This window comes from Notolepis coatsorum (assembly GCF_963971535.1).
Source record: "Notolepis coatsorum genome assembly, chromosome: 13".
Lineage (NCBI taxonomy): Eukaryota > Metazoa > Chordata > Actinopteri > Aulopiformes > Paralepididae > Notolepis > Notolepis coatsorum.
In genome coordinates, this window is record NC_140177.1 from 116,133,302 (window position 1) to 116,160,507 (window position 27,206).

Here is a 27,206-nt window from a genome sequence, read left to right on the forward strand (position 1 = left end):
ATTTTATCAGTTCACATCTGCACATTCTTTACACTTTCTCGTTATTTTCTTTTTTTTCAAATATATACCAAACAGACATTGAAATAATAATTACAATATATAAAACAGGGTAAAATAAAACACAGTTTGCACATACATACAAAACGGGTATCAAATCAACAATACATCAAACAAAATAAACTGCAGAGAGATCGAGAGGAGAGATAGAGGTAGAAGAAGAGGGGGGGGGGCTCGGTCATTCGATGAGGTAGGATCAAATTAAGTCAGGAGTTTAAAGGGCACAAATAAAAAAAAAAATCATGTACCAGAATGCAGGAAATGAAGTCTTTGTAACTAAATGTCCTGGTGGGGGACCCCCAGACCCCCTGCTTAAAAAGTGGCCTGACTGGGGCTATATTTCACACTATATTTCCTGGCCTGAATGATTTCCCCAGTCCGGCCCTGGTTAAAAGCCTCCAATGCTTATTAGTGTGTGTGTTTTTTTGCCTCCTATAATAGTGGGGGTCGCGGCCTGAAAAGTTTCGGAACCCCTCTAGTAGACTTCCATTGGAGAAGGAGCTGGCGTCTCACTATCAAGGAGGTAAAGGCCAGAACCCCTAAATAATTGTCTGGAAGTGTACCGTGCAGTCTTCTGGAATACCAAAGATGGCTGCCAGATAGCTTTCTACTGAACGCACAGAGGAAACTGGTATCTATCTTGTCTCTCTGGAGAAGACGATAAGCTAATTTCCCCAAATGCAGATCCCAAAGTACATAACACAGGTGACTGCTACACCCATCATCACTACTGTACATAACAGGTGACTGCTACACCCATCATCACTACTGTACATAACAGGTGACTGCTACACCCATCACTACTAACTGTACAATAACAGGTGACTGCTACACCCATCACTACTAACTGTACAATAACAGGTGACTGCTACACCCATCACTACTAACTGTACAATAACAGGTGACTGCTACACCCATCACTACTAACTGTACAATAACAGGTGACTGCTACACCCATCACTACTAACTGTACAATAACACAGGTGACTTCTACACCCATCACTACTAACTGTACAATAACAGGTGACTGCTACACCCATCACTACTAACTGTACAATAACAGGTGACTGCTACACCCATCACTACTCATAAATTACGAATGTAATGTAATAAGGAAGTAGCACAGTGCTATATATTGCTGTACAACTCGGGTGATGTACTTTATAATCCAACCAATCCTATAACAGTCGGGTTTCAAACAAAATACACACCTAGGTTTACATAGTCATAGGTGATATGAGTGAGGAGATCAAATACAATAAAAAAAAATCCAGGATAACATACATTTTCTTCCAGTATATTTGGACATTTTAGTAGATTTCCCAGGTTTTCCATAACTGGAAAGTTTGTCGAGCTGCATTTCCAGATGTCCCATGTTTTCCAGGACGAGTGTGAAAACCTGTTTAAATTAACAACACAATGATTAAATTTCCTCGATGACATCACTGGTGGCCGTTCAAACTCACGTTACTCTCAAGGTAATTTGTGTGCACAACTGTTTAGAGGTGTTTGGTGTGTGAGATTATGTGCAAAATAAATCAGCATTGTTTTTGTTGTTGTTGAAATGCCCCTTTAAATACAGAATATAATAGAGTAAAATAGAACAGTATAAGTACGGTATGTAGTGGGGAAAAGGCTACAGTGATAGGATGGTGGACAGCTGATTCACCCCCCCAGTAATTCGGGTCGTTTGGTATTTCCTCTGTAGGAGGAGCTCAGTGTCAGCTGCGGGTGGGCTCGTGGGCTGCCGAAGACAATCACCACCGCAACTGAAGTATTCACGTCTTAATAGAGTTTTTAAAAAAAAAACAGAACGAAAGAAAAGGCAAAACAAGTGTATCGCTTTATATCAACCGGAGATGGCTCTGCTGGGACACGAAGTCGACAGTAGTAAGTAATAAATGGGTTTCCTCTTTGTTCATCTTCGTATAATCGCAAAGGATGAACTTGACAAGTTCACGAATACTTAAAATGAGATTTGTATTATTATTTTGTTATAATATTGTTATTTATTATATCATTATTTGTAATGCAATGTTGCTATATGAAATTCAATAGATTGGCTATTCACTTCACTATTAGTTGGCTCACAAGTTCTGTTGACAACAATGTCTGTTTTAATCTGGATCAAGTACGTCTTATGATGAATGCAAGCCTGTTTACTTTGCATATTAAGTGAAGTGCAGTGATTATTATGCACATATTTGTTGAAACTGTAAGCGATCAGATATGATCAGATCTGTACGTTATTCTGAGGAGAGTTGCCTCTCAGTGGAGAGGCAGTAATAAAAGCAAAATGGGGGTGCTGAAGAAATGGTTTGATCCGATACCCCGTTTCCTGGTACGCGTTTTCCTCCAGCATCACCACATCCAGCAGGCCGGCCGGCCCACGCGGGCCTTGTCGCCAGTTGTAATATCCTTGATGCATTTTCCAGGGTCGTCTACATTAATGAACGGCACATGCTTAGGCAAAAATAAAGTGATTCTAATACAATACTCTAAATAAAACCTTTAAATTATATGAGCCTTTATTATGAGGCACATATAGGCTAATATTTAACAGATAATATGCACACCTAAACATATTGTATGTTTTGACGTTATGTTTTAGGGCTGTATTACAACTAATCGACAACCAAATCGTTTATTTGTATGTTATGCTGCACCTCCATCGTCTGTTGTTGAAGCTCTTTGATGTATAGCTAAGCCTGTTAACACTTAGTTATGTTTTATGTTTTTCTTTATTATTATTTAACCCGTTCAGCTCCTTTGTTTATAATTTTTATTTTATATATAGCTATTATTGATATATAGCATACATTTCCGTTAACTTAAAAAAAATTATAACCGTCAATTTGCAAGTTGTTTGAAAGAGCATTTGTACGAGACGAAGAATAACATTTCGTTTTTTTGCATATATTCTTTTTATTTTGATCCGATTAATCGTTTCAATAATTGATAGAATATCAATATAGTCATTCGTTTCAGAACACATTTTTAACAAATTTGTTGTCTTAAGTTATTCAATGACCTGTATGTGGAAAAGTCCAAAAGACCAAACAATGCATCATTTCATTACTGGATTCTATTTGCAAATATAGCAACATGCATGTCTTTGCCATTTCCTAGTTGGTTACAGTAATAATGGAATTGAGCACAGGAACATACAGATTACTGCTTCAGTCACTTCCTCAGGAAGTGTTGTAATATGTTTTCCGGTTTGGTGTGTACTGTCTACCATGTCTTTGTGCTTCTGATAACGAGCAGCTTGGGCCAGATGACAGCAATGTATCCCCAGCAGTGCATGCCTCCGCCATCTTGTTTAGTCAAAACCCCATAGGGTACATATAGGATCTCTCAGGCCTCACATTTATCTGTTGTGTCATTCATTATCAAGTAGACGCTATTTTAGTCCAGGGGTGATATGAGATATGAGCATTTGGCTCTTGGGAAGTGGCTCACACAGCATGGGTTTAGTAGACAAGCATGTTGGCAATGTCTTACATTAAGGAACAATGACAGCTGTAGTATAGATCGTAGGCCTGGATCGCGTGCAGTGTTCAAAGTTAAATCAAAACAAGCGTAGTACACATTCTGTTGTCCTAATGTTATGACACTTTACATTTCTGTAGAACCTCTGTTGCCTCATTTTCATTTGTATATCAAGGTGTTGTGCTGTGGAACAGTATACAAATCTAGCTGAAACATGCTCAACATTATCTGTATTTAAAGGGAAGTTCAAAGAAAGCCTCCATTTAACCCAAACTCATAATTCTAACTGAAGTATGATTAATAAATGGCTGAACCAATACCGTTGTTATTACACTGTTCATGTTTGTTATTATGTCCTATTTGTGCATCTGTGTTATATTGTACGTCTGCATGTGTATACACGTGCACGTATGTGAGTTGATATGTGTACATATCAATATGTGTAGTATTAAGTATTAAGCTACTGTGTTTTTTAAGGGGGGGGGGGGGGTCACTTGTAAGCCCCAAAGGTTTTCTGACCTTGCCTGCACGTCATTATTCTTTTAAATCACTTTATTAAACGTGTTGTTTAATTTGCAAGAGCAAATAAACGAAACTAAACGAATGTGTAAAAGCCTACCAACAGTACACCCGAACTCGAGTCACATTACCAGTACTATTGTGTCACCACCTCAAGCCCATGGTCACTGGAACACAGAGGCTCTGTCCACCCTCCCCTGGGTCCCCAGGCAGACAGGAGACTGTTAGCATTAGAGAAGGTCTGACCCACATAATCTGAGGTGTATGGGGCCACACTGATGTCTCAGAATCCCTCTAATCCAGGACAAATGGACGCAGAGACGGATAAACAAGGCAGGTTCCTCAGTGATAAAGGAGGGGGGGTTCAAATAATATATGAACAAAGTATTTGAATATAACTGAGCTATAATTAGTGGAGAGTGTTCACCACTGTACAATATACAGTGTTCACTGAGGGACCTTGAGTGAAGGGACTTTCTGCGGACTTGTATGTTCATAGACACATGATGTTTAGTCTTAAAGGGGCGGGTCACCAAAAAACAAACCCACACACACAAAAAAACATTTCTCCCCTTACTTAGCGTGCTATCTATATCCATCCAGTTAGTTTCTGTGTGATTTTCTGAGGTCAAGTTAAGAGTTCCTTTATTAATCCCCCTGAGGAAATTCAGGTGTCATAGCAGAATGGGGGACGGGGACGGGGGGAGTTGGGGGGGGATTGTACAGGCAGGAAAAAAGATAATAATACAAATATAAATGAATAAAACATAATATACATTATCAGTATCAATATAAACATAATCAGAATAGAACATAATAATGATGATGATAGAATGTCAGTATATTCTTAGAACATAATAATAATAATAATAATAATAATAATAATAATAATAATAATAATAATAATAATAATAATAATAATAATAATAATAATAATAATAATAATAATAATAATAGTATATTGTTGGTATATTGGAGATATCGGCCGTAGAGACGTCTGTCGTCAGTCCAATACAATGGAGCACAATGGGTCATCTTTTGTGGTGGTCAAAGTGCTAAAAAATTACAGTTGAAAAACTTTAAAACAGCTAAGCCTCTTTCCAGAAATCATGACACTCTTACTCAAGATCATCCACAGACCTCATTGTGAACAGTTTCATTAAGAACTATTTATGGCATGGTTTAATCTGTGGATTATTGTGAGTAACTGTGTCATGATTTCTGGAATAAATCTGCTTTTCAAATAAATCTTTTTGGCACTTTGAGCACCATACAAGAAGGCCCATTGTGCTCCATTGTATTGGGCTGATGGCTGACATCTCTACGGCTGATCTGCAAATCACACTGAAACTATCTGGATGGAGATAGCATGGGCCGATGTAACTATTGGTTGAGGGTCGCAATATAAATAAATGCATCATATCATATCAGATAGCATACTGTTGTGAACTGCCCCTTTATGTGCTCACTTCGTGGGTAGGATAGAGTTAACAGGAAGAGTGACCTCACTGTCAAGAGGTCTTGTTTTTTTTCTTGTTTTTTTTCCCCTCTTGAGTTTTTCATTTGAGAGATCTTGGGCAGCGTGAGAAAACCCTTGGTCTTCAAGATCATGTTTGACCCGTGTTGTATTTTGAATTCTGAATGACGACTTCAAACATAATAGTGTGAATTTAGAGGAGGGGACTGCTGATGTACTGTAGTAAAACAACTTTTGGAACAACTTTTGGGTAAGACTTCTAAATGTACATATATGATAGTGGTGGGATATGTGTGTGTGTGTGTCTACACAGACTGTAAATTCATTAAAAAACAAAACTGCAAATGAATACATGTGAACTTTCTTACACTTTTGAAATACTGTATGTCGGGAAGTAGACTTCAGTGCTGTATTATGTTAGAAGCAGAAACTTCTTCTTTACTTGTATATTTAGATTAGATTCAAATGAGCCCCAGGTTTCCCAATTGAAGACTCAGAAAGGCAAAGACTCGACTAGACCATTAGAAGTTGACAGAAGAGCTATTCTGATATCAAGAGGGGTGTGCGTGTGAGGAGAGTGGTATTTATTTTCTTTAAGAAAAGAAATTTATTTAAAAGAGCATTATTTAAAAGAGCATTATTGGAGAGTGGTATTTCTTTTCTTTAAGAAAATAAATGTATTTTCTTTCAATTTCTTTAAAGCGCTTGCTGTAGGAAGTGGTATTGTGTCATTAGCAATACGGTTAGTGTCTCTCTATCTGTCCTATGTGATGAAAATGTTCCTCCTTACATATACATTTAGGTTTTGAGGTTTATGTCTCTGTTTGGTGCTTTTGCTTAGGACAGCCACTAGTATTCAGAGTTAAGTCAAGTGTTTTTTAATTCCCTTGGGGAAATTAAGGTGGCATAGCAGCATGGGGGAGAGGCGGTACAGGCAGAAAATACTAATAGTAATGAATATAGACACAGACATATTTATTCCAAAATTATGCAGATTGTATTAACACTATGGTTCTCAGTCTTGTGCATATATTCATATTTTGGCTTTATACTGTATATTTATAATATATCTGGTTTTCACAGATCATGAGGATAGTGATTGATATCTACACAAAAACTATTACCAGGGATGTAGTGGAGGGTAATCTCACCTAAACTTAGTTTACCCACCTATTTATAAAGTAGTTTACCCACCTTTAAAACCTGATATAATGAAGTATATTTTTGAGAATTTTTTTGAGTTGCATTCAAAATGTACTATTTTGAAAATAACACATTTTTATATTATATTGGTGATTTTTGGCATTTAACATGATCAGCAACTGGAGTTCATAGTGTTGCTGTTGCTTCTCCACCCTAAAGGTGTCCAATTTCAAATGTGTTTTGCAGATTGCAGACAGAGGCAGCATCCTGCACAGGCCTGTGTACAGACGACCATGTCTCTGTCTTTCTCTGGAGCTGTTACAAGTACGTCAGCGTTGACCTCACCGAATTTCCCCAAGGGGATCAATAAAGTTCATCCTTATCCTTATCCTTATCCTTACCTCTACAAATCCTCAAACATTTCAAACACCCAATCACACAGCATACGTAGATTGTGTGAGGTGAATCCTTAAAGGAATACACCAACATTATGGGAAACACACTTACTGTTTTCTCCAGAGTCAGACAAGAAGATAGATATAGATGAGACAGTTTCCTCTCTGTGTGTTCAGTAGAAGGCTATCCAGTTGGAAGCTGGCTACAGCTAGGCTAGCTGGTCCATATCCGCTCCCGTTAAGCTATAGGCTAGCTTGCAGCCGGATAGCTTTCTACTGAACACACAGAGAGGAAACTGATATCTATCTTCTTTTCTGACTCTGGAGAAGACAGTAAGTGTATTTCCCATAATGTTAGAGTGCTCCTTTAACATTTGTAACTTTGTGACTTTCAAGTTAGAATATTAGAAAACAACACAAATACAGCCTCTCAGGGGTCGCATTCCACTGTTCTCAGCTTTGTCAGAGTATCTATTAGCTTACCAACCTTGTGTCAACAAAACTTCTGTAAATTATAGTCTTTCCGACCTAGTCCGAGGAACAGTCAAGAATCTTTTTTATCTGTATGTTTGTGTTGTATTTTCTAAAATAAATTAAATGCACTTAATATCTATCATTCAGGTTCACCAGTGAAGAAGAGACCTCTGCTGGCTGACCAGTCATGTGAAAGGTAATGACTTCTTCTTTCTCTTTCGACATCAAGGAAATGTATTCCATCATAATGCTAGTGATGTGCTCATAATATTTGAGGAAATCTGCATGAGAAAGTGCATAAAAAAACAACTAATTTACTAAAAACGTCCTAGTTGACTAAGACCCTAACAAGCAATTAGTCAATCAACTAAGAATGGAGAGCCCTAATTCTTATAGTCAGAGTAAAGGCAATAATTTAACCTTTGAGACGAAGAACCATATACTAACTCCACTCTGGCGCAGTGTGCTACTATTATGTATACAATGTATACTATTATTATTATCGATAGAATATACTGCCAATTCTATTATTATTACTATTTCTATTAGTATCTTTTTCCTGCCTGTACCTCCCCTCCCCCTTCCCGCTATGACACTTGAATTTCCCCACGGGGATTAATACAAAAAAAAACACTTGACTTGACTTGAGCTTGTTTTGAGAAGTTCTAACATGTGTTTTGTCTCCTCCAGCCTGGGGTTGTCCCTCCTGTCTCCGGATGCGTCCTACAGCTACTCGGAGAACCCTGTGATGGGCTCGCCCGGCTCTTGTCGTCACAGCCCTCGCCTGCTCACCAACGGCTACTACGTCATGACCGAGGACAGCTACTGGAGGGACAACGATGGCAACGTCTCCCTGACCCCCTCCAAAACCAACGTGTCCTACAAAGAGAATCTCGTCAGGTGAGACTCCTATCCACAAATAGGGACGTCGGAATGAATTTCAATATTCAAATGTTACAAAGCACAGCCCAGTGCCTAATGATTGTTTCCTATTATACTAGCCATAATAGCAAACACAACGCACAATGAAATAGTTAATTAAATAAGTATTTTACACCTCCTTTGATGCGGTAATAATATGTACATTTTATCGTTAATCAGGGATGTGATTGCGCTTTAAGAAAAAAACCTGAACATTTTCAAAACGATATTTTTTTTTATAAACACTCCATTCGAATGAATGAACACATTTTATTTGTATTGAACTGTTCACAGGGGAGAGGAAGGTGGGAGAGGAAAGGGACAAAGAAAATGAATCAAATATATCAGTGTCCCCCTAAAAAATTTAAAGGGGGTCATCTTGACCCCTCCTAAGTCATCCTGGCTCAAACACTAACGTTAGGACCTTATCTTTTCTTCTTTGCAACCAGATTGTGCAACACCTGTAACCGCCTCCTCTCGAAAGTCTTGCCTACTGCGAAGGGCTGCAGTTGGACTAATGGACTCTTTTGCTTTTATTTTGCTCTGAGATCGATTTTGAGAATGAAGGTGGTGACATTTCTCCATCTCAGCTTCTTGGTTTGATTGATTGATTGATTGAAAACTTTATTAACAGATTGCAGAATGGGTACAATACAGTACAGCTCAATACACACAATTGTTAAGGGGATGCAGACCAGAGAAAGACTTTCGTCTTGTTTACATCAGGGTCCCCCATTTTCAATTCATCAGGACATTTATGACATACATGACATACAGATAGTCAGTACTGCTACATCTATACATTTATGACATACCAGATTTGCAAATACAGTACTGTTTGTGATACAGAAGGAGTCAAGAGAAGGGAGTATATACATTTGACGTAGAAACTGTACATTGGAGGAGGTTGGGTGGGGGGGGTTGGGTACATTGGGATATTGACAACCATACTGGGTAATTTACATTGGAGGTGGGGGGGGGGGGGGCACACTATATAAACAAGTAAAACTGTACATTGAGGGGGGGGGGGGGGGGGGGACACTGTACAAACAAACAAAATTGTACATTGGACTATTGACAAAACCATACTAGGTAAATGACTGTACATTGGAGGGGGTTGGGTTAGGATAGTTATGTCTAGGTTGGCTTCTGTACCTCATGCTTCAAATGAGAGTTTGATGTTTCTACAGAGCTTCACATTAACGGGACAATGCTTGCTCTCCCTTGAGTAGTGTTGAGTGGCAGACTGCGGCACTGCTTGCAAGTAACCTTCCCTGGTTGGTCAGTTTTACAAAAGCAATCCAGTGTTAGTGTGTTTCCTAGTGTGTTGACGTCTTTACAGCATCTCGCGCCACTCAACAAAACTGCTAACATTATCGATAGCCAATCAAAATCTGTTATGCAAGAATAGCAGGTCTGATAAATGTTGCTTTCGCGTTTCACTTAGACCAGGTGGAAAAATAATCAAAATATATTAAAAAAATATATATATATATATACAAAAAAAAATATGAATATTCTTTTCATAAACTTTTTATATTTTAGGTCCGAAAAAACGGAAATCCGGTTAAAAACGGAAAAATCACATCCCTGGTTAATATTAACATTTCATTCATATTTGAATAATATTCTTAAAGGAACACGGCAACATTTTGGCTTATCGTCTTCTCCAGAGAGAGACAAGAAGATAGATACCAGTTTCCTCTCTGTGCGTTCAGTAGAAAGCTATCTGGCTGCACGTTAGCCTAGCTTAGCACAATGAATGGAAGCGCACAGTGCCGGTTAGCCTTCTGGAGAGGTGTTAGTTGGACAATGCCTAGGCTAACCGGCCATGTCCACTTCCATTCATTGTGCTAAGCTAGGCTAACGTGCAGCCAGATAGCTTTCTACTGAACGCACAGAGAGGAAACTGGTATCTATCTTCTTGTCTCTCTCTGGAGAAGATGATAAGCTAATTTCCCAACATGTTGGCATGTTGAAACCGCAGGTCTGACTAAATGTCTTTTCACCCAACAAACTACTTTTAAAGTTATAGACATAATGTTGCTGTTGGGGTTATTGTGTAACTCTAGGAGAGAGCGTATAGTTTGATCGCTGAAGTGGTAGATGTAGCCTGCATGTGTTTAAACGGTCTGTATGTTCATGGCGTGTTTATAGGGATGAGGTAATTCTCTACAGCCTATCAGAGTGAGCCGCTCATCGGGTTCCAGCAGCCTTGTAAATTCTTTGTACCTTACGTCAATCTGCCCGGTTAGACGGGTGGGGTGTGAAGTCACGTTTGTTTGTTGCTAGGAGATCCTAATATTACTAAGTTCCTCGTCAACATTTGAGTTTCTTTGTCCTCTTGGTTTGAGTCTTGCAGGAGTTTGTTTTCTGCTCTGGGGCAAACAGACATGGCTGTATATTTGTTGCTGTTTGCTAATAATTAAGGGGATAGTCCACATGGCTAGGAAATATAAAATAATAAGTAATGTGAATTATATATTATATGATTTGTTACAATCTGTGATATATATAAATATAAAAAATCTATATTTATATATATAACACTGGTGCAAGTGCTTTTTGGATGGACTGAAAGGACGCCTGTTGACGGCCTATACCCCAGAAGGGGTAGTAGGCGTAAGTAAGTAGGCTATGTAAGAAAGGATGTTTGTGATGATAAATCATATCGTCTTCTTAAAAATGTGACAGAATAAAACATGTACAAAAAGTCTATCTAATTTTCACTTGTAGTATTTTAAGATTTTTAAAACATTTCTTACTCGAGTCATTGTACTACAGTTACTGATCAAGACAACAAAACATTTTAGACACCATATGGATCACATGTGTGCATTCAGACAGAACATTCTATTCATACGTATTTCACTCTGAAACCTTATAACTTTTCGCCATGTTTTTATCGTCCCTCTACAGAATCTTCCGGCGCAGGCGAAGGCCTCGGTCTCTGACCAGCCTGCTGAGCGACATGACGGAGACGTGTCAGTCGTGGTTCGATGCGAAGGTCTTCAGAGGGGTGTTTCACGCTCCGCTCACAGAGCCCTCTCGGGTGGATGAGAAAGTGTTCGAAGGGGCATTTCATTCTCCCCCCGTAGAGCCCTCCGGGGTAGAGGAGAGCTTCATACATTTGGAAAGCAGTTGCAGCTTTGCTTACGGTGAGGCTATTGTCTGTGTGTAGAGGTGGAGCAGAGCATGAGAGAACAGCAACAACCGTTGGTCTGTGTTGTTAGAGTCTGCCATAGAGGTCATTTCAAATGATCATTTTAGAAATGTTATCTCAAAATAAGAAACATTCAATTAATTAAGTTTTGTATTGCGATTTTGAATGGTAAAAATACAGTTGAATGGGTTGTATCGGAACTTTCATCAGCCAACTTTTGGAATCATGTTTCTCAATTAAAATCACTTTGGCAATCAAATGTTTCTCATTTAGCCCTTTCACACCGGCAGGGCTCCATGCCGTTTCCCAAACCTAATCTTGAACCGGCCGGCGCGTTCAGACCATAAATAATTGGTTCGGAACCTGAAAAGTCGGTTCTCAGCTGGAACTGAAAAATAGTTGGTTTTCCCTTGCGAACCGTGACATCATCAGTGGGCGTGTCATATTCTAGGCTGTGAAGACAAGCGAAAACCGCGAACAGCAGAGGTTCGGCATTGCACTCAATCGATCCATTCAACAGGAAGCGATTTGCGACTGATCTCAAAATTAGATTAGATTCAAATGTATTGTTATTATACAGCACAAGTACAATGCACCATCCAACCAGAGTGGATAAACAAATACTCCAGAAATAAAATTAAAATAAATGCGTGGAGTGAAACAGCCTCAGCACGCGAACGCGCACACACACACACACACACACACACACACACACACACTGTATACGTGCGAAATGAATCGTTCCAGCAAAGTAGGCTTCTATTATTCGACTTGTTTTATTGGGTATTATAGTAATAAGTCCTACTGTAGAACATGACATATTAACATGACATCTCATTTATACCGAACGACTGCGCAATTGGCTCTTGACAAGTGTAAACTATGGATTAGTCGGTCGCAGTCAACCAGCACCTGCTAAGGGGTCGGACCTTTAGCTCAGCTGATTAGCGCGGCTGCCTGTGGATCCTATGGTCACGGGTTAAAATCACTTGGTTACACAAGTTATTTTTATTTTTTCATTCATTTATGCATTTATTTATCCACTCTGGTTGGATGGTGTATTGTACTTGTGCTGTATAATGACAATACATTTGAATCTAATCTAATTTGAGATCAGTCGCAAATCGTTTCAGCGCTACCTGTTGAGTGGATCAGCATGGTGCAGATGCAATGCCGAACCTTTGAAGCTGTTTTGCACACGGCACATTTTGCCACTGTTGTGTTTACTTCCGCCTGTGTAATGCCCCCATTGATGACGGAGGACGGTGGAATGTTGGTTCTGCTTAAATAGGTGTAAACGCGGGCTGGTTCGCCACAAAGCACCAAGGTTCAGAGCAGGGGCGTATCTAGACCCAGCACTTCAGTAGGGCACAGAAGGGCACAATTTGGCCGGTTTTGGCCGGTTTGTGGGCGAAAATGGGTGGATTTTGTAACTATTTTTTTTTAACTTTATTTCGGTTTTAGGGTTAGGTTAGGGTTATGTTATTTAATTATTTTGGGGAGCCAGCCCCCCAAACTCCTGAAATGCATAGAAATCTATGAAATAAATAAAACAATCTGACATTTATATTAAAAAGAGCTAGCCACCCAAACCCCTAAAATACATAGAAATCTATGCATTTTGGAACAGTTACTATATATATAGTCAAGAAAGCATTTAGTCATACTTAAAGTTTAAAGTGCTTTACTTGCATTGAACATTGCATTGAACATTGAACATTGAGGAGACATCATTAGAAAGCACAATGTATGTTTCCATAGTTACGCAGATGACACACAATTGTACATCTCCGCTGAACCAAATTATCACACAGCTATAAACTCCATTTCCGCCTGTCTCTTAGCAATAAACAAATGGATGACGAACAACTTCCTAAAATTAAATGAGGGCAAAACTGAAATCCTACTAGTCGGTCCTATAACAAAAAGAGAAATGTTACAGAGCAATATGGGGCAACTTACTCCTTGGATCAAACCCGAAGTTACAAGTAAGTAACCTACACTGGCTTCTGGTAACATTTAGAATTGATTTCAAGGTCCTCCTCCTTATATACAAAGTATAAACATTGTGATCATCTACTACTGGTCTATTGAAGGTTCCAAGCCACAGTCTAAAGAAAATCAGGGATGCAGCCTTTGCTAACTATGCACCAAAGTTATGGAACACACTACCTATGGACATTAGGGAAGCTAGATCTCTTAATATTTTCAGAAATAAGCTAAAAACGTACCTCTTCAACATAGCCTTCTAATACACCCCGCTGTTGATTGTACTGTAGCACTATTTTACTCTGGCCATTCTATTGCATAATTTTACTATCTATTCTACTATTCTATTATTGCACTGTATTATTGGTGTGCAAACCAGTCAACTTACAAAAAAGAGCCTGTTGGAGGATTTCAACAAGATAAATGCAGTGCAAAATATTTCACTATAATATTTATTAAGTAAAAAATATTATAATAATTATTTGATCATGTTAAATGATCATTTGATCATGTTAAAAAAGGGAAAATAAAAAACATTTGTAAAAACAAAAAAAAACATTTTTTTTATCAGTGGGGCACAGATGATCATCAGTAGGGCACGTGCCCTAGTGATAGTGGTCTAAATACGCCGATGGTTCAGAGGCTCCTGAACGGAGCCGGAGCTTGAACCGGAGCCCTGCCGGTGTGAAAGGGCTAATTGTGAGTTAAAACATTTTGCTAAAACATAATGATCCAGGGTCCACTGCTGTGTTTTGACTAAACAACTCTATAACGTTCGTCATAATTCCCTCCAGGCAAGTAAAATATTCCCATTACGAAAATATATTGAAATTCAAGACTGAAACTTATTAACTCTTTGATGGCCAAACATGTAATATTACATGTTTCACCGCCAACGCTTGAGCGCCAAACATGTAATAATATGCTTTTAGATCCTTTGATCTTTTTCCTTTGATCCCCGTTCTAAACCATCATCCGGATCATTCGCCTCAAAACCTATAGTGTCCCGTAAACACGTGTAATTAATACATATAAACGAGTAATCGCGATCGCTGATGGGATCATTGGAATTATTCTTTTTGGAGTACCTCCTGGCTAAGGTAAGGACCCCCTATGTCTATTTTACCGAACCTGAAACATGTTTCTGTAACGATAACAGTGGCTTACTTTACCGGACATAAACCAAGCTTTTTCTAACGATCGGATTTTCGGGGTAACACAAATGTTCTATGATATTGTTATCAACGTTGGACATGATCTAGGTAAGACTTCAGGCTATGGTGTTTTCAGCTAATAACTATAGAGTAGATAGATCTGCAGGCATCTGCAAAATAATTAAGAATGAAAATGAAGAAAGCTTTTATTTCAGTGTTCAAACCTCTGTAACTCTATGACAATAGCACTACTAGAGTGATTCAGAGTGTTATCTTTCACAAGAGGCCAGACTTGTATATCTGCTACAAAGGGTCCCAGAATAATGTCCAATTTACTTTCAGTATGCAATCGACAGGCGTTTTATGCTAAATTTGCAGGACTGTTAAAAACTCAGAAATATACAAATGCCCTTTAGTTTTAGGTTTGGTTAGGGCAGGGGTCAGCAACCTTTATATCAAAAGAGCCATTTATTCCCCCTCCCACAAAATAAAATTCCTCTGGAGCCGCAAAACCAGTTTACCCTTAAAATGAAGATAACACAGTGTATAACATTTTATATATAGTTATCCCCAAGCATACCCCACATTTAGCATAAAACGCCTGACAATTGCATACCCAAAGTAATTTGCGATTTATTATACTTTATACTTATAGCACACAGTTTGTTGCATTAATGGAATTATAAAGCAACAAAAAGAAAATGTTTGACTTTTTAATTGCTGTTTTTACCTGTTATAACAAAGGAAAACCTCAAACTCTTATGAAGAGGAGAAAAAAGACTGGCTGTGTAGACCTATTTTTAAATAAAACACAGAAGAGGAGAAAAAACACTGGCATCTGTAGACCTACTTTGAAATAAAACCCTGAACTATGCAGGTATATTTGAGTCTTTCCCTTATTTGTGGAACATTTATAAAATAAAAAGTTGTCCATTTTGAAAAAAGACTACCATGTGTAGACCTACTTTGAAATAAAACCCTGAACTATGCAGCTCTATTTGAGTCCTTCCCTTATTTGTGGAAAATCTATAAAATAAAAAGTAAATTTTTTGTTCTCAAATTCAGTCATATTTTAGTTGACGGAATATCTTTTCATTTCAGTGTCACAGTATGACATCGATCTCCAAAATAATATATAATTTTTTTTTTTTAAATAAATATATATTTATTTTATTTTTTAATCAGGGAGCCGCAGCTGATTGGCTAAAGAGCCGCAGGTTGCCGACCCCTGGGTTAGGGTTAGGCTTCTGAATCAACAGAAGAAGTCCAATATTAAAGACGATTAATAGAATATCATGTTTGCATTGCTGCACCTTTTGTTCATTATGCTGTTCAGTTATGTGGTCAGTTTATCATTAAGTTCAGAAGGTTCAGTTTCTTCATTCAACATGTCGGCGTTCCTACCGTAAAACCTTGTTTTTGTCTCCCCTGTCATTTCAGACCACACCGAGATCATTCCCCCGCCTGACAAAGTGCCCCCTCCCACATCCGAGCCCCTAATGCTGGAGGAGATTTGCGAGATCTGCCATGAGCAGTTTACCCAATCCTTTGGTGGTCTCTCAGAAGTCCCGCCTCCCTCGGCTTTCCACTCCAGTAAATGCTGTCCTCCCGCCCCCCCTGAGGAATCAGGTGAGTGGCAGAAGACACACGCAAACAGGGTCATGGCTAGAAGGTGTCCGCATTCCGTAGTTTTGTCACCAGTTATAATTAGTGTGTAAAAAAAAAATCAACAACACTATTAATTACAGAGTGGTTACCTGTTGGATTATTCAATCTGTTGAGTTAATAAACCTGTTAGAACAGGGAGAAAAGGCTATTTGAATATAATGGTTGGTTGATAATTATTGCAGATAATAATAAAGTCTGTATATTCTGTAGATTTTGGAGACAAAGTAACTGAAGGTTACTCAGTTTTAATACTGTTCTAGTTGATTATGTTATTAGTTACAATCTGTAATGGATTCCATTTTGAAAGCGATCAACCCTGCATGCAGTATCCATGATCAACATTGTTCTGGATGTACAATACTTGTGAGGGGCGACAGTCGCTCGGGAGGTAGAGCAGTCGTCTGGTAATCCGGAGGTTCCCAGTTCGATTCCCACTCCTCCCGGGCAGCATGTCGACGTGTCCTTGATCAAGACACTTAACCCCTAACTACTCCCGATGAGCAGGTCGGCACCTTGCATGGTTGCCTCCGCCGTCGATGTGTGAATGTGTGAGTGAATTTGGGTAAAATGTGAGGAACAAATTGTAAAGCAAATGTGTTTCAGGTTTAACCACGATGAACGTGGCGTTCCTCTTCATCTTCACTGTCTTCATCTTCACTGCCATATACTCAAGGTAAGCAGTTAGCAGAGTTATATTTATGATGGAATGACTTGTGGAATGACTTTTGGAAAACAACGAGAGTAAGACAGGACACAGGAGAGACCATTTTCATGTCAAGGACGCCGAATAGATACACAAGGTCACAGATCACTATTTGATTAAATGTAATCCCAGGGATTCCCGTCTGAGAAGATGTTTTGTCGTTAGATATGATTTTGCACAAGATACTGTAGTTGGGAGGATGATAATCAGGGGAGTGATATTATGAGAAAAGTCTTTCTTGAACATTTCCTCATTGTGATAACGTATGGTAAAAATAAGTAATAGTGACATTTAAATATTTCTCGTTTTGTTGGGGACCAAAAGAAAAAACTCAAAAACCAACGCTGTCTCATCAGAGAATGTAAATAAAGTACTAATCGACCATAGGAAAAAAAGTACATAATGTACTATAATGTACTAATGTATATAAGTATTATATTTACATATTGTATCTGCAAAAGTCCAAAACAAACGCTGCACAGGAGTTGAACCAACAATTATTGCAGTCGTGGGCAAGTGTTCTCACCACTATCTATCACACTGTAAGAAAAAAAAGGTGCAAGAAAACGGTAAATGTCTGGCATCAATGGTTTCCAAATACTTACTGTCAAATTACAGTAAAATCAAATACATTTACAGATTACAACCTTTATTTAATGGTTAATATTTTGATAAAAGGTAATTTACTGTATTTTTATGGTATTTACACTTAAAGTAGAAAAACAAAGGTAATCTGTAAAATAATAGTGAATTTCCTGTGAAAAAAACATTTTTGTTTTTACAGTGTATGATTATAGTTAGAGTTGAGGTTAGCTTTAACATTCACTTAAAGGTTATGGTAAGACATAAAGTTAGAGTTAAAGTTAGGTTTCAATCCCCAGCAGGGGAACTTCATGTTTTCTGAAAGCACTAAAAGTAAAAAAAATATGTAATATATGTACTTATTTGTAATATGTACACGTTACATTTTCGATACAATAGTGAAATATAGTACTTATGGCTATAACATAATGTACCTTTTTTCCCTGTGGTCGATATTATTTACATATTTTAAGCGGGATTGGGCCGCAAAGACCCCACAGGTCCCCACATCAAATTTGGGGACCCATCCAAACTAATACTCTACATGTACCTTATACTACCAATATGTGAAATTAGCTAAATGTTTTGAAAATATATATATATTTTTTTTTATTGGTCTTTTTCCCCCTCCATTTTCCTCCGATTTTCTCCCATCCCAATGTTAGTCGTATGCCAATTCCCAGTCCCTTCCTGGTCGCTGCGCTTTACCCCCCACAGTCAGATCATTTGGGAGAGTGGAGGCTACCACGTGCTTCCTCCGACACACGTCCAGCCAATCACCGCTTCTTTTCACCTGGCAGCGCGGATTCTCATTGAGAGGGCGTAGCGTGTGGGAGGACCACACTATCCCCCTCACGTCCAATCCGCGCTTAGCAGGCGCCCCGACCGAACTGTAGGAGTCGCTGTTTACAACGACCCGGACCCACCCCGCCAGCTTCTCCCACCCTCTGATACAGCCAATTGTATCAGTGCAGACGGCCAGCCAAGCTGGTGACAACCCCGGAGCTGTGAGCTGGATTCGAACAGGCGAACCAAGCTCACAGCTCCGGGGCTGGTGACGAACGCAATCTCCGCTCGACCACCTAACCGCCCCCGTTTTGAAAATATTCTAACCTTCAACATAAGAACAGATACTTATGAGGAACATTTCATCCCCTCCAGGTGCTTGTTGTTGGGGTTGGCAACTGCAGTCACTACATGTATGACGCTAATGACATTTACGTGTAAGTATAATTATCACATTAATTTGGATGAAAGCTAGCTTTTATTTGGTGTTAAAGGTTTGGATAGTTGTGAGCTTACATTTTGAATTATCGCCTCTCTTTTAGTCATTACAAAGTCTGGGCCGATGGCCAAGTGGAGAAGAGCCAAGACGGAGGTGAGTCATGTTCTTAACGACATTTTATTTCATTTAATTTACCTGAAGAGAATAGTTTCCAATGACTTTTATTTTATGATTCCCTTTTCCAGGATATTACATCACGGAATGAATAAAGGAGTGAGAAGACATTTTCTTTATTTTTCCTGCCCCACAAGCACATTATTATTTAGTTGAAGAGACGTCCAGCAGAGAATATCCTGGAACTGGGAGGAGTGAAATGGATTGATATATACTGAGTAGACGTTTTAATTAATTAAATTTAATTAATTAGCTTATTGCATGTATGTTGCACTTAACCAACTGGAATACAGTAACTTGGAAAAAACAACAGGTTACTGAATTCAGTTTAGCAGGTATAAAGGTTTAAAAAAAAGTTAATTAATAAAAGGAAAATGCATTAATACAACATTCACTTCTAATGTAAAACAGCCAAATGTATGTATTCAATGTATTTTATTTTTTTAAATGTCTGTATGTTATATTGTAAGTAGTTGACCTTGGCTTTTTTGGGAGGTCAAACATGACCAATTTTCAAGCGTCCGCAGTATCTTCTATCTTGCAAACAAGTTCAGGTCCACTCCACGGTTACAGTGGAAAGGGGCAAGCGATGTGTAAACCCGCAAAGCCTCATTTATATATACATACATTTATATATACATAAAATAATGCTGGAACTTTCACAACAGAAGAACCAAATGTACAACAATATTATGTACACTCCCTGGAACTTTTCTAACTATTGAGTGCTAAAAGTGCAATTTTTTTCCTGAGGAAACTGTAGATGCGAAGTGCCTTCACCATTTAGGGACTAACAATCCTGCATTGTGCCTAATAGGACAAGACTGTATATCAGACAGTAGTCAGCATGCGCAATACAATATAATACAGGGACATACCAGGTACTCATTGGCACGTGTAACTCTAGGATCTAGATTTTAAACGTGGCATTGTGCTTTTGAGAACAAGGGGAGCAATAGAATGAACAGTTAGGGCTGGGTGATTAATCAAGTTTCAATTCCAACTACGATTCTGGCTTATTCGAGATAAAATTATTACAGTGCCGCGTTGCTCTCATGTTGTCTCGCGCTCCGCCCCTCCCCCCAAGCCCAAACAGTCGTTTCAGGGAGCCACGGTGCGTTTCTCCAGTTATTTTGAAACGTCTTTGGTAACTTGTAGAAGATGACAGAAAGGCAGCCTTTGGTCAAGAAGAAAGGGAAAACAAATTCAGTCGTCGTCATATAATGTTCTCAAATCATGATTTCAATAATCAAAATAATCGTGATTATGATTTTTGCCATAATTGAACAGCCCTTGTAATGTTGACTTCTAGCTGCCTCGCTAGTTACTATCTGACCTATAGTAACTTCATCTAGATAAGACGTTGGTTGTGGTTTGATTTATTAAGCCGGGTAAATAGTTTTTCAAATGGCACAATCTTTGGCTATATGAAGAATAGTTGTGAAGGCAAAGAAATACATGTTTCTATCAGGAAAAAGTGTGACATCAGCAGCTGAAACAGGAGAGCCATGTAGGCCTATACTGTACAGCCTTATAAAGTGTTTACTTCATAAAGTTGAAAGATTAAATCATGTTTGGGCCTCAAACTGCGCCAAGATTTTTTAATATCTAAAGATAAAAGTATCTAAAGGAATGAATTGTGCTTAGTTATTTTTAGTAGCACAAAATATTTCTTTGTACCTGTATATTGTAAGTGTTGATGTTGAAAATGTGTTTATATATTCGTATGTACTGTCTAAAACGAACACATCTCATAAGTATTGCTGTATTTATTCACAATGCCACATTTCATTAATCTAATTAGAATAAAATCAGGGTTATATTGTGTTTAATAACAATACTTCATGAATGAACCAAAATGAATATCAATATTCCCATTTTTTTATACTATAGCATGACATTGTATTTGCTTTCTTTTTAAGAATCAATCTTAATACATATTTTATGACATGGCAGTTTTAGTTGTCTTTTTTCCTATATTCATAACCTTTATGATCACAATGTGTTCAAACAGAAAATCCTACATTTGGGTAGATTTGACTCGGTCATACTTGTGATTATAAACAAGCTTTTGGAATTAGGCCGACTAGGACATACCTATGATATTGACATTGTACATAGAACATGTTGCATTCACCTGTTTTCATGGACGAATATGTGATACTCGTCTGCATAAAGGCTTACATTTGCACTTCATTTATTTGTTTTTCCATGCTGGCATAGGTAATCAGTTATACAGCAAACACTGTCAAATATAATTATTACAGGGTTCCTACAGGTTTCAACCTTTTTAAGACCACTTGGAATAGAATGTAATACCTATTTCATGGCCATACTGGCAAATACGTATGAAGGAAAATGACAATAAAATAAGTAATAATAATAATAATGGATTGGATTTATATAGCGCTCTTCTCCATACAGATTGTTGGGGGGGACGGGGACTGGCTATTACCGTACTATTTACGTTGCAGACCGCCAGGACATTTCCCCCAAACCCATTTAGATGCGTTATTAAAGTTTTAGATGTGTTATTAAAGTTATCGCAACATAGAAGTACCTTCCTAATCCAATACATTTTGGATTTCAAAATCATATTTAATTAAGACTTTTAAGACCCAGCGGGAACCCTGTATTATAATCATATCGGCTATGCTGATAATATGTGTATTCAACTGACTTTGTAACATTTCATGCTACTTCCAGATAAGTCATGTTTTCTGCCCTGTTGGTGGGACTTTTTTTAAGATTTAATTTGCGCTATGTTTTGTGTATAGTATAAAAAATGTTGCACTGTTTCAATCAAAATGTACCGTTGTGTAAGTGTGAATCCCTGAAATTTAACATCCATTAAATAACACTGTAAAGACCACCATTGCATTCACCTCTGTTGACTTTCAAAAGATGTTATGTCCAGCTGGTCAGTGTTTGAAAGGTTTCTAGAACATACATGCTCAAAAGCATCACTTTCTGAAGCTTCTGGAAGTATATAGTTGATTTATTATTCACATCAGGACAACGTCATTGATATTCCATAGACATTTTAATGGACCAGAATTTTCCTATTACACAAGTACCATGTCACACCTGTACCACGTCACACCTGTAGGCTACTGTGTGTACGGTACTGTGTCAGCTCCATTTGGTTTTCCAAATACTGTACAGTCGTGTTTGTATAGGAGAGGAATGCAAGCAATGACATCGCTGCCAAGTGCCAAAACTCCTTTGCCTTTCTAGCATACCCAGACCAAACACAATTTCATCTTTAAAGGGATAGTTCAGATGTTTGGAACCTTTAATAATAATTCATTTGAATTGTATGGTGCTTTTCAATGACCCAAAGACACTGACAATAGGCAAAACAAAGAACAGAGAAACATAGAACCACAGGGAACAGTATGAATACACAAAGACATAAAACCAAGAGTAACGAGCAATAAATACAGGAGCCAGTAGGGGAGACAATCAGGGAAGTAAGTAAGGGGAACCGAGGGGAGGGGAGGGGGGTGTGGGAGGGGTAGGAGACGGAGAGATGGTAGGGAAGGGGAACGGGAGATGGTAAGTTGAAGGAGGGTGGTTATGGATAGGGAAGGTTGAATGCTTGGGAGAACAGGGTAGGTTTTGAGTCAGGATTTAAAGTTGGAGAGTGAGGGAGTCTCTGATGGTCTGAGGGAGGGTGTTCCAGAGTCGGGGTGCAGCTCGTCAGAAAGCCCGATCTCCAAAACCTTTTCATTTGGATGACGGGACGATGAGGGAAGCAGTGGAAGAGGACCAGAGGGATCGGGTGGGGCGGTAAGGGTGAAGGAGGTCAGTCAGGTAGGGGGGGGGGAGGGCAGGCTATGGAGGGCTTTGAAGGTGAGTAGTAGTTTGAAATGTATGCGTTCCTTAATCGGGAGCCAGTGGAGAGAGTGGACAGGAGTGATGTGATCACACGGGACCGGGTATTTGTGAGCAGGCGAGCAGCAGAATTCTGAACCATCTGGAGTCTATGGAGGGAGCGGTAGGTGATGCCGGTGAGAAGGGAGTTGCAGTAGTCTAGGCGGGAGGAAATGAAGGCGCGGATGAGGGATTCAGCAGCGGGGGGAGAGGCAGTGTCTAATTTTGTTAGTGCTCCTAAGTATGATGTTTTGATGACGAATCGGACGTGGGGGTCGAATGAGAGGGAGGGATCCAGGGTTGGATCCCTATGCCCTATTTGCTACTTACCAATTATGTTGTTCATCAGTAGAGTCCTCTCTCAGCACAATCCATGCCGTTGCTCATACTCACTCCGGCTCGTTAACCACAAAACAATGCAAAGTCAATGGGATCAAGCTCCTGTCTGTACGAGCTGACTGAAGACAACTGAAATCTACTAGTCTTCAGTCAGCTTGTACAGACAGGACTCGGAGCTTAACCCCATTGACTTAGTTTAGTTAATTTTTTCACACAGTATAAAAACGACAACTGTAAAGTACAAAAGATATACAGTGCAGGAAGAGGCAGAAAAGCCCAGAAGGCTTATAAGAAACATCCACCTATAATAATAAACATAATTATATTACATATAGCAAGTTGGAAAACAAGATCAATGTAAGGACCTTGTTGGAGTATGTGAGAGTAAGAAGTAAGTATGAGTAAGTGTGTGTGTGTATGCGTGTGTGAGTGTAAGTGAAAATACAATACAATGATTACAATACACAAGTTACAATATAATATTCAGATGTTCCTTCAACCCCTTTTTGTACATTTTTGAAGTTTTTTTTGGCCAGATGGAGAAAATAATTCCATAATTACACACCTCTATAACACTAGACTCTATAGACTTTGCATTGGTCTGTGGCTAACGAGCTGTAGCTAAAATGAGGAACAGCACAGATAGTGCTGAGAAAGGACTCTTCCAATCAGCATCATTGGTGAGTAAAATCAGAACCATCCCTTTAATCGTGTCACACTGTGCCAGTGTGGGTACAACACAGTGTGTAGTGGGGAAAACATTTTCATACAACTCTTCGACAATGAATAACATCGATGAATTGCAACTGGTAACGATATGGGCTTTATTACAAAATCATAGCGACAACAGTTAGGCTTCTATATTGATCACAAACACCACTTCAACATAATTAATAAGATAGCAGTATTGCAAAAATCCAAACCATGACAATTTCTTCACTCTTCACCATAACAACAAATTAGGGATGCTCGATATTGGCATTTTTACCGATACCGATATATACCGATATTGTCCAACTCTTAATTTCCGATACTGATATCAACCGATACAGATATATGCAGACGGAATAATTTCAGGTAATTAACATTACATATCTCTTGTTGTGGAATTAACACAACATTATGCATACTTTTGACAATAAATTAAATCAGAATTTGTTCTTACTTGCTTGCCTGGGTAAATAAAGGTTATAGATTTTTTTTCTTTTTTTGAAAACATACCGATATTTTCCGATATCACATTTTAATGCCAATATCGGCCGATAATATCGGTAGGCCGATAATATCGGACATCCCTAAATACAAACCTGCGGGACATACATTTTTTTTCACTGCATTGCTGTAACAAAGCAGTACCTTCACTGAATGAGTATGAGTGTTAGAACAGCGGCCATAGTGTTAGTTAGCCTATAAAATATCACTGAAAAGTGGCGGACAAGCGCTTTTCTCCGTCATGGATAGTGATGTGTCTCCTCAGGTGAAGGGACGAGATGAAAGTCTTGCCACAGATCGGGCACTTGAACTGCTTGCAGCCCGAATGCACACTCATGTGGACTTTGAGGGATCCCGACTGTGCGAAGCGCTTCCCGCAGTGGACACAGCCGTAGCGCTTCTCCCCGGTGTGCACGCTCTGGTGCCGCTTCAGGTTGCTCGAGTCCGAGAAGCGTTTGCCGCAGAGCGGACAGCTGAACGGCTTCTCGCCGGTGTGAACCCTCATGTGCGTTTTCAAGTTCTTCAAACACGCCAGCGTCTTACCACAGAAGCTGCAGATGAACGACTTGCCTCCTTCCTCTCTGGTGAAGTTAGAGCCGCTGCTATAGCCGTCTTGGGAGGCCCAGTCTTCCCTCATTACAAAAGCACTGGGTACCGCTTGGATGTCTTTACTGGCGGCCATTTGGGTGTCATCTGCGGACAACGGCGCCCTCTGCCTGTTGTCTGTGAAAGCTGCGGCCTGTTGCTGATGCTCTGCTACAGAATGAGCCACTTCGCTGAGAACAAAAGGGAATGAGTTCCCCGGATCTGAGGGAGCTGAGATACTTACACTTGTGTTCAAAGAGTAGGAGCACCCGGGGTCGTCGGTCGGGGGCTCGTGTTGGATCTGTGGCTCGTACATCATGCAGTCATACCCGACGGGCTCCGGTAATCCAGGGCTGTTTTCTGATATCTTGCTGGCCGTCAGGTTTTTAGGTATCGCTGCGAGACCGGTGTTGGGAATGTCCCCACTTACCCAGGTGCAGGACCTACTGTCGTCCTGCTCTCCCACCTCGTGTTTGGCGACTGACGCAATAGCTTCCGTATCGACCAGGGATTCCCTCGTATCTTCGTCAATGACATGATGAAAGACTTCTGGGAAAATAAAAGAGTGACATATCACACTGATGTATGAATAAAGAGTGACATAATCACACTGATGTATGAATTCAACGCTAAACCTGCCGGAATTGTATAAATAAAATAAATCATTATGGCGGCACGTGGTGTAGTGGTTAACACTGTCGCCTCACAGCTAGGGTTCGATTCCCGCTTGGGGACCAGGTTGCCCCATTGCCAGGTACCCAGGTGGGGCATCTCCCGGGCCTTTCTGTGTGGAGTTTGCATGTTCTCCCCCTGTGCTCGCAAGGGTTTCCCCTCCCGATAAGATAAACCCAATGGAAAAACATGCAGAACAGATCGCTAAAGCTGTCGCGTCCCTGACAAAGGCGGACAGCAGCGTTTCCGTTAGCTGGTAATTACCGGTATTTGACCGGCAAAATCTGTTGAAGTCTGACATATTTAATCTCTCCGGTCTTAACACTTTGAGTGCCACTCACGAGATTTCTCGGGTTTTTAATAGTGACGTAGAATGCCACTCACGAGATTTCTCGGATTTATTTTTTTTTTGATCTGAAAAATTATTGCATCACCCGAGCCTACCCGAGTATAGCCGAGGGGCGCCGGCGATCACTGTGGAAAAAAGCGCCCCCTGTCGTCTCCCAGATGACATAAGTGATTTTGGAATGGACTCAATGAAAATGAAGGGGAAAAAAATCCGGTACTCCACATTTTCCAGTTCACTGATCCAGCCGGGGTTACCAGAGTTCATTCTGGAGCCTCAGAGCCCCGCGGATCATAGAGTTCTACTGTATCGCGTTGGATCCATACACGTATCGATTTTTTCGAATGGTGATCAGGAATTGGAATATACCAGTTGGATACCATCTGATGTCAGGTAATATGTTATGCTACCACTATGTTATCAGTGGTAGGATAATCAGAGTAAGTTTGATGAAGTTATAAGCTGTTTTGTGAAATGTCTTCTTTCGGTTTCACTGTAAAAGTCCGTAAGGAAATCAACGGAGCGATTATCAGTGCGCGGCCGTAATGTGCTTGCGTGCACGTATAATATTGATCATCTAGCATTTATTTGAAAACGATTCATAAAAAGGCAGACGAATATCAACGTTGTGGAATATTCCACTAAAAGACGATTTTCATAGAATGCTCCAGAATGAGCTGTTTTTTATATCAAAACGGGGGCTTTTCTAACTGCTCTGAAACGGAAACAACGCGATAAAAAAACAATCTGCCTTCACAGCACTGACTGGAAAATAGTCTTTGATAATGCGATGGGCAGATTAGACACATAGCCATAATTTAAAACATAGATTAGGCGATATTAACGTTAACATTGGCGCCGATGGTGGCATTCAAGCGGTAAAACGGAAAACCAGGCGTGGCGCTCAAAGTGTTAATGTCCGGTGAAAATAATTCCCTGAGTCTAAGCACAATTTGATTATTTGAATTGTATTAAAATAGGCTCAAATTAAATAGCCTATGCGATGAACGAAACAATCATTACATTTGTTTCATCGTTGC

General features: G+C 39.4%; 2 protein-coding genes across 4 annotated transcripts in view; one reads left to right on the forward strand and one right to left on the reverse strand.

Moving 5' to 3' along the window:
- Nucleotides 1-1,787: 1,787 nt before the first annotated feature.
- On the forward strand, nt 1,788-21,998 carry tmem71 (transmembrane protein 71). Of its 2 annotated transcripts, none has more exons than XM_084327224.1 (10): nt 1,788-1,947; nt 6,935-7,012; nt 7,705-7,753; nt 8,248-8,457; nt 11,398-11,636; nt 16,225-16,413; nt 17,056-17,125; nt 18,899-18,960; nt 19,066-19,115; nt 19,208-21,998. In XM_084327224.1, exons 1-10 carry the CDS (start codon nt 1,917-1,919, stop codon nt 19,229-19,231), a joined length of 1,002 nt encoding a protein of 333 aa, XP_084183350.1. In that variant the 5' UTR covers nt 1,788-1,916; the 3' UTR covers nt 19,232-21,998. The 2 variants fall into 2 exon arrangements, with proteins under 2 accessions (XP_084183350.1, XP_084183351.1); XM_084327225.1 differs by lacking the exon at nt 1,788-1,947 and adding an exon at nt 5,655-5,795.
- A 1,890-nt stretch (nt 21,999-23,888) lies between these two features.
- LOC311239210 (uncharacterized protein) overlaps nt 23,889-27,206 on the reverse strand; it is a 31,079-nt gene continuing 27,761 nt past the window's right edge. The window contains exon 4 of one of the 2 annotated variants that reach the window (XM_084327502.1): nt 23,889-25,694. In XM_084327502.1, the coding sequence (XP_084183628.1) occupies nt 24,769-25,694 (926 nt within the window). In that variant the 3' untranslated portion in view covers nt 23,889-24,768. Of the gene's footprint in view, nt 25,698-27,206 lie in introns of both variants that reach the window. The other variant, XM_084327501.1, reaches the window with a different exon arrangement.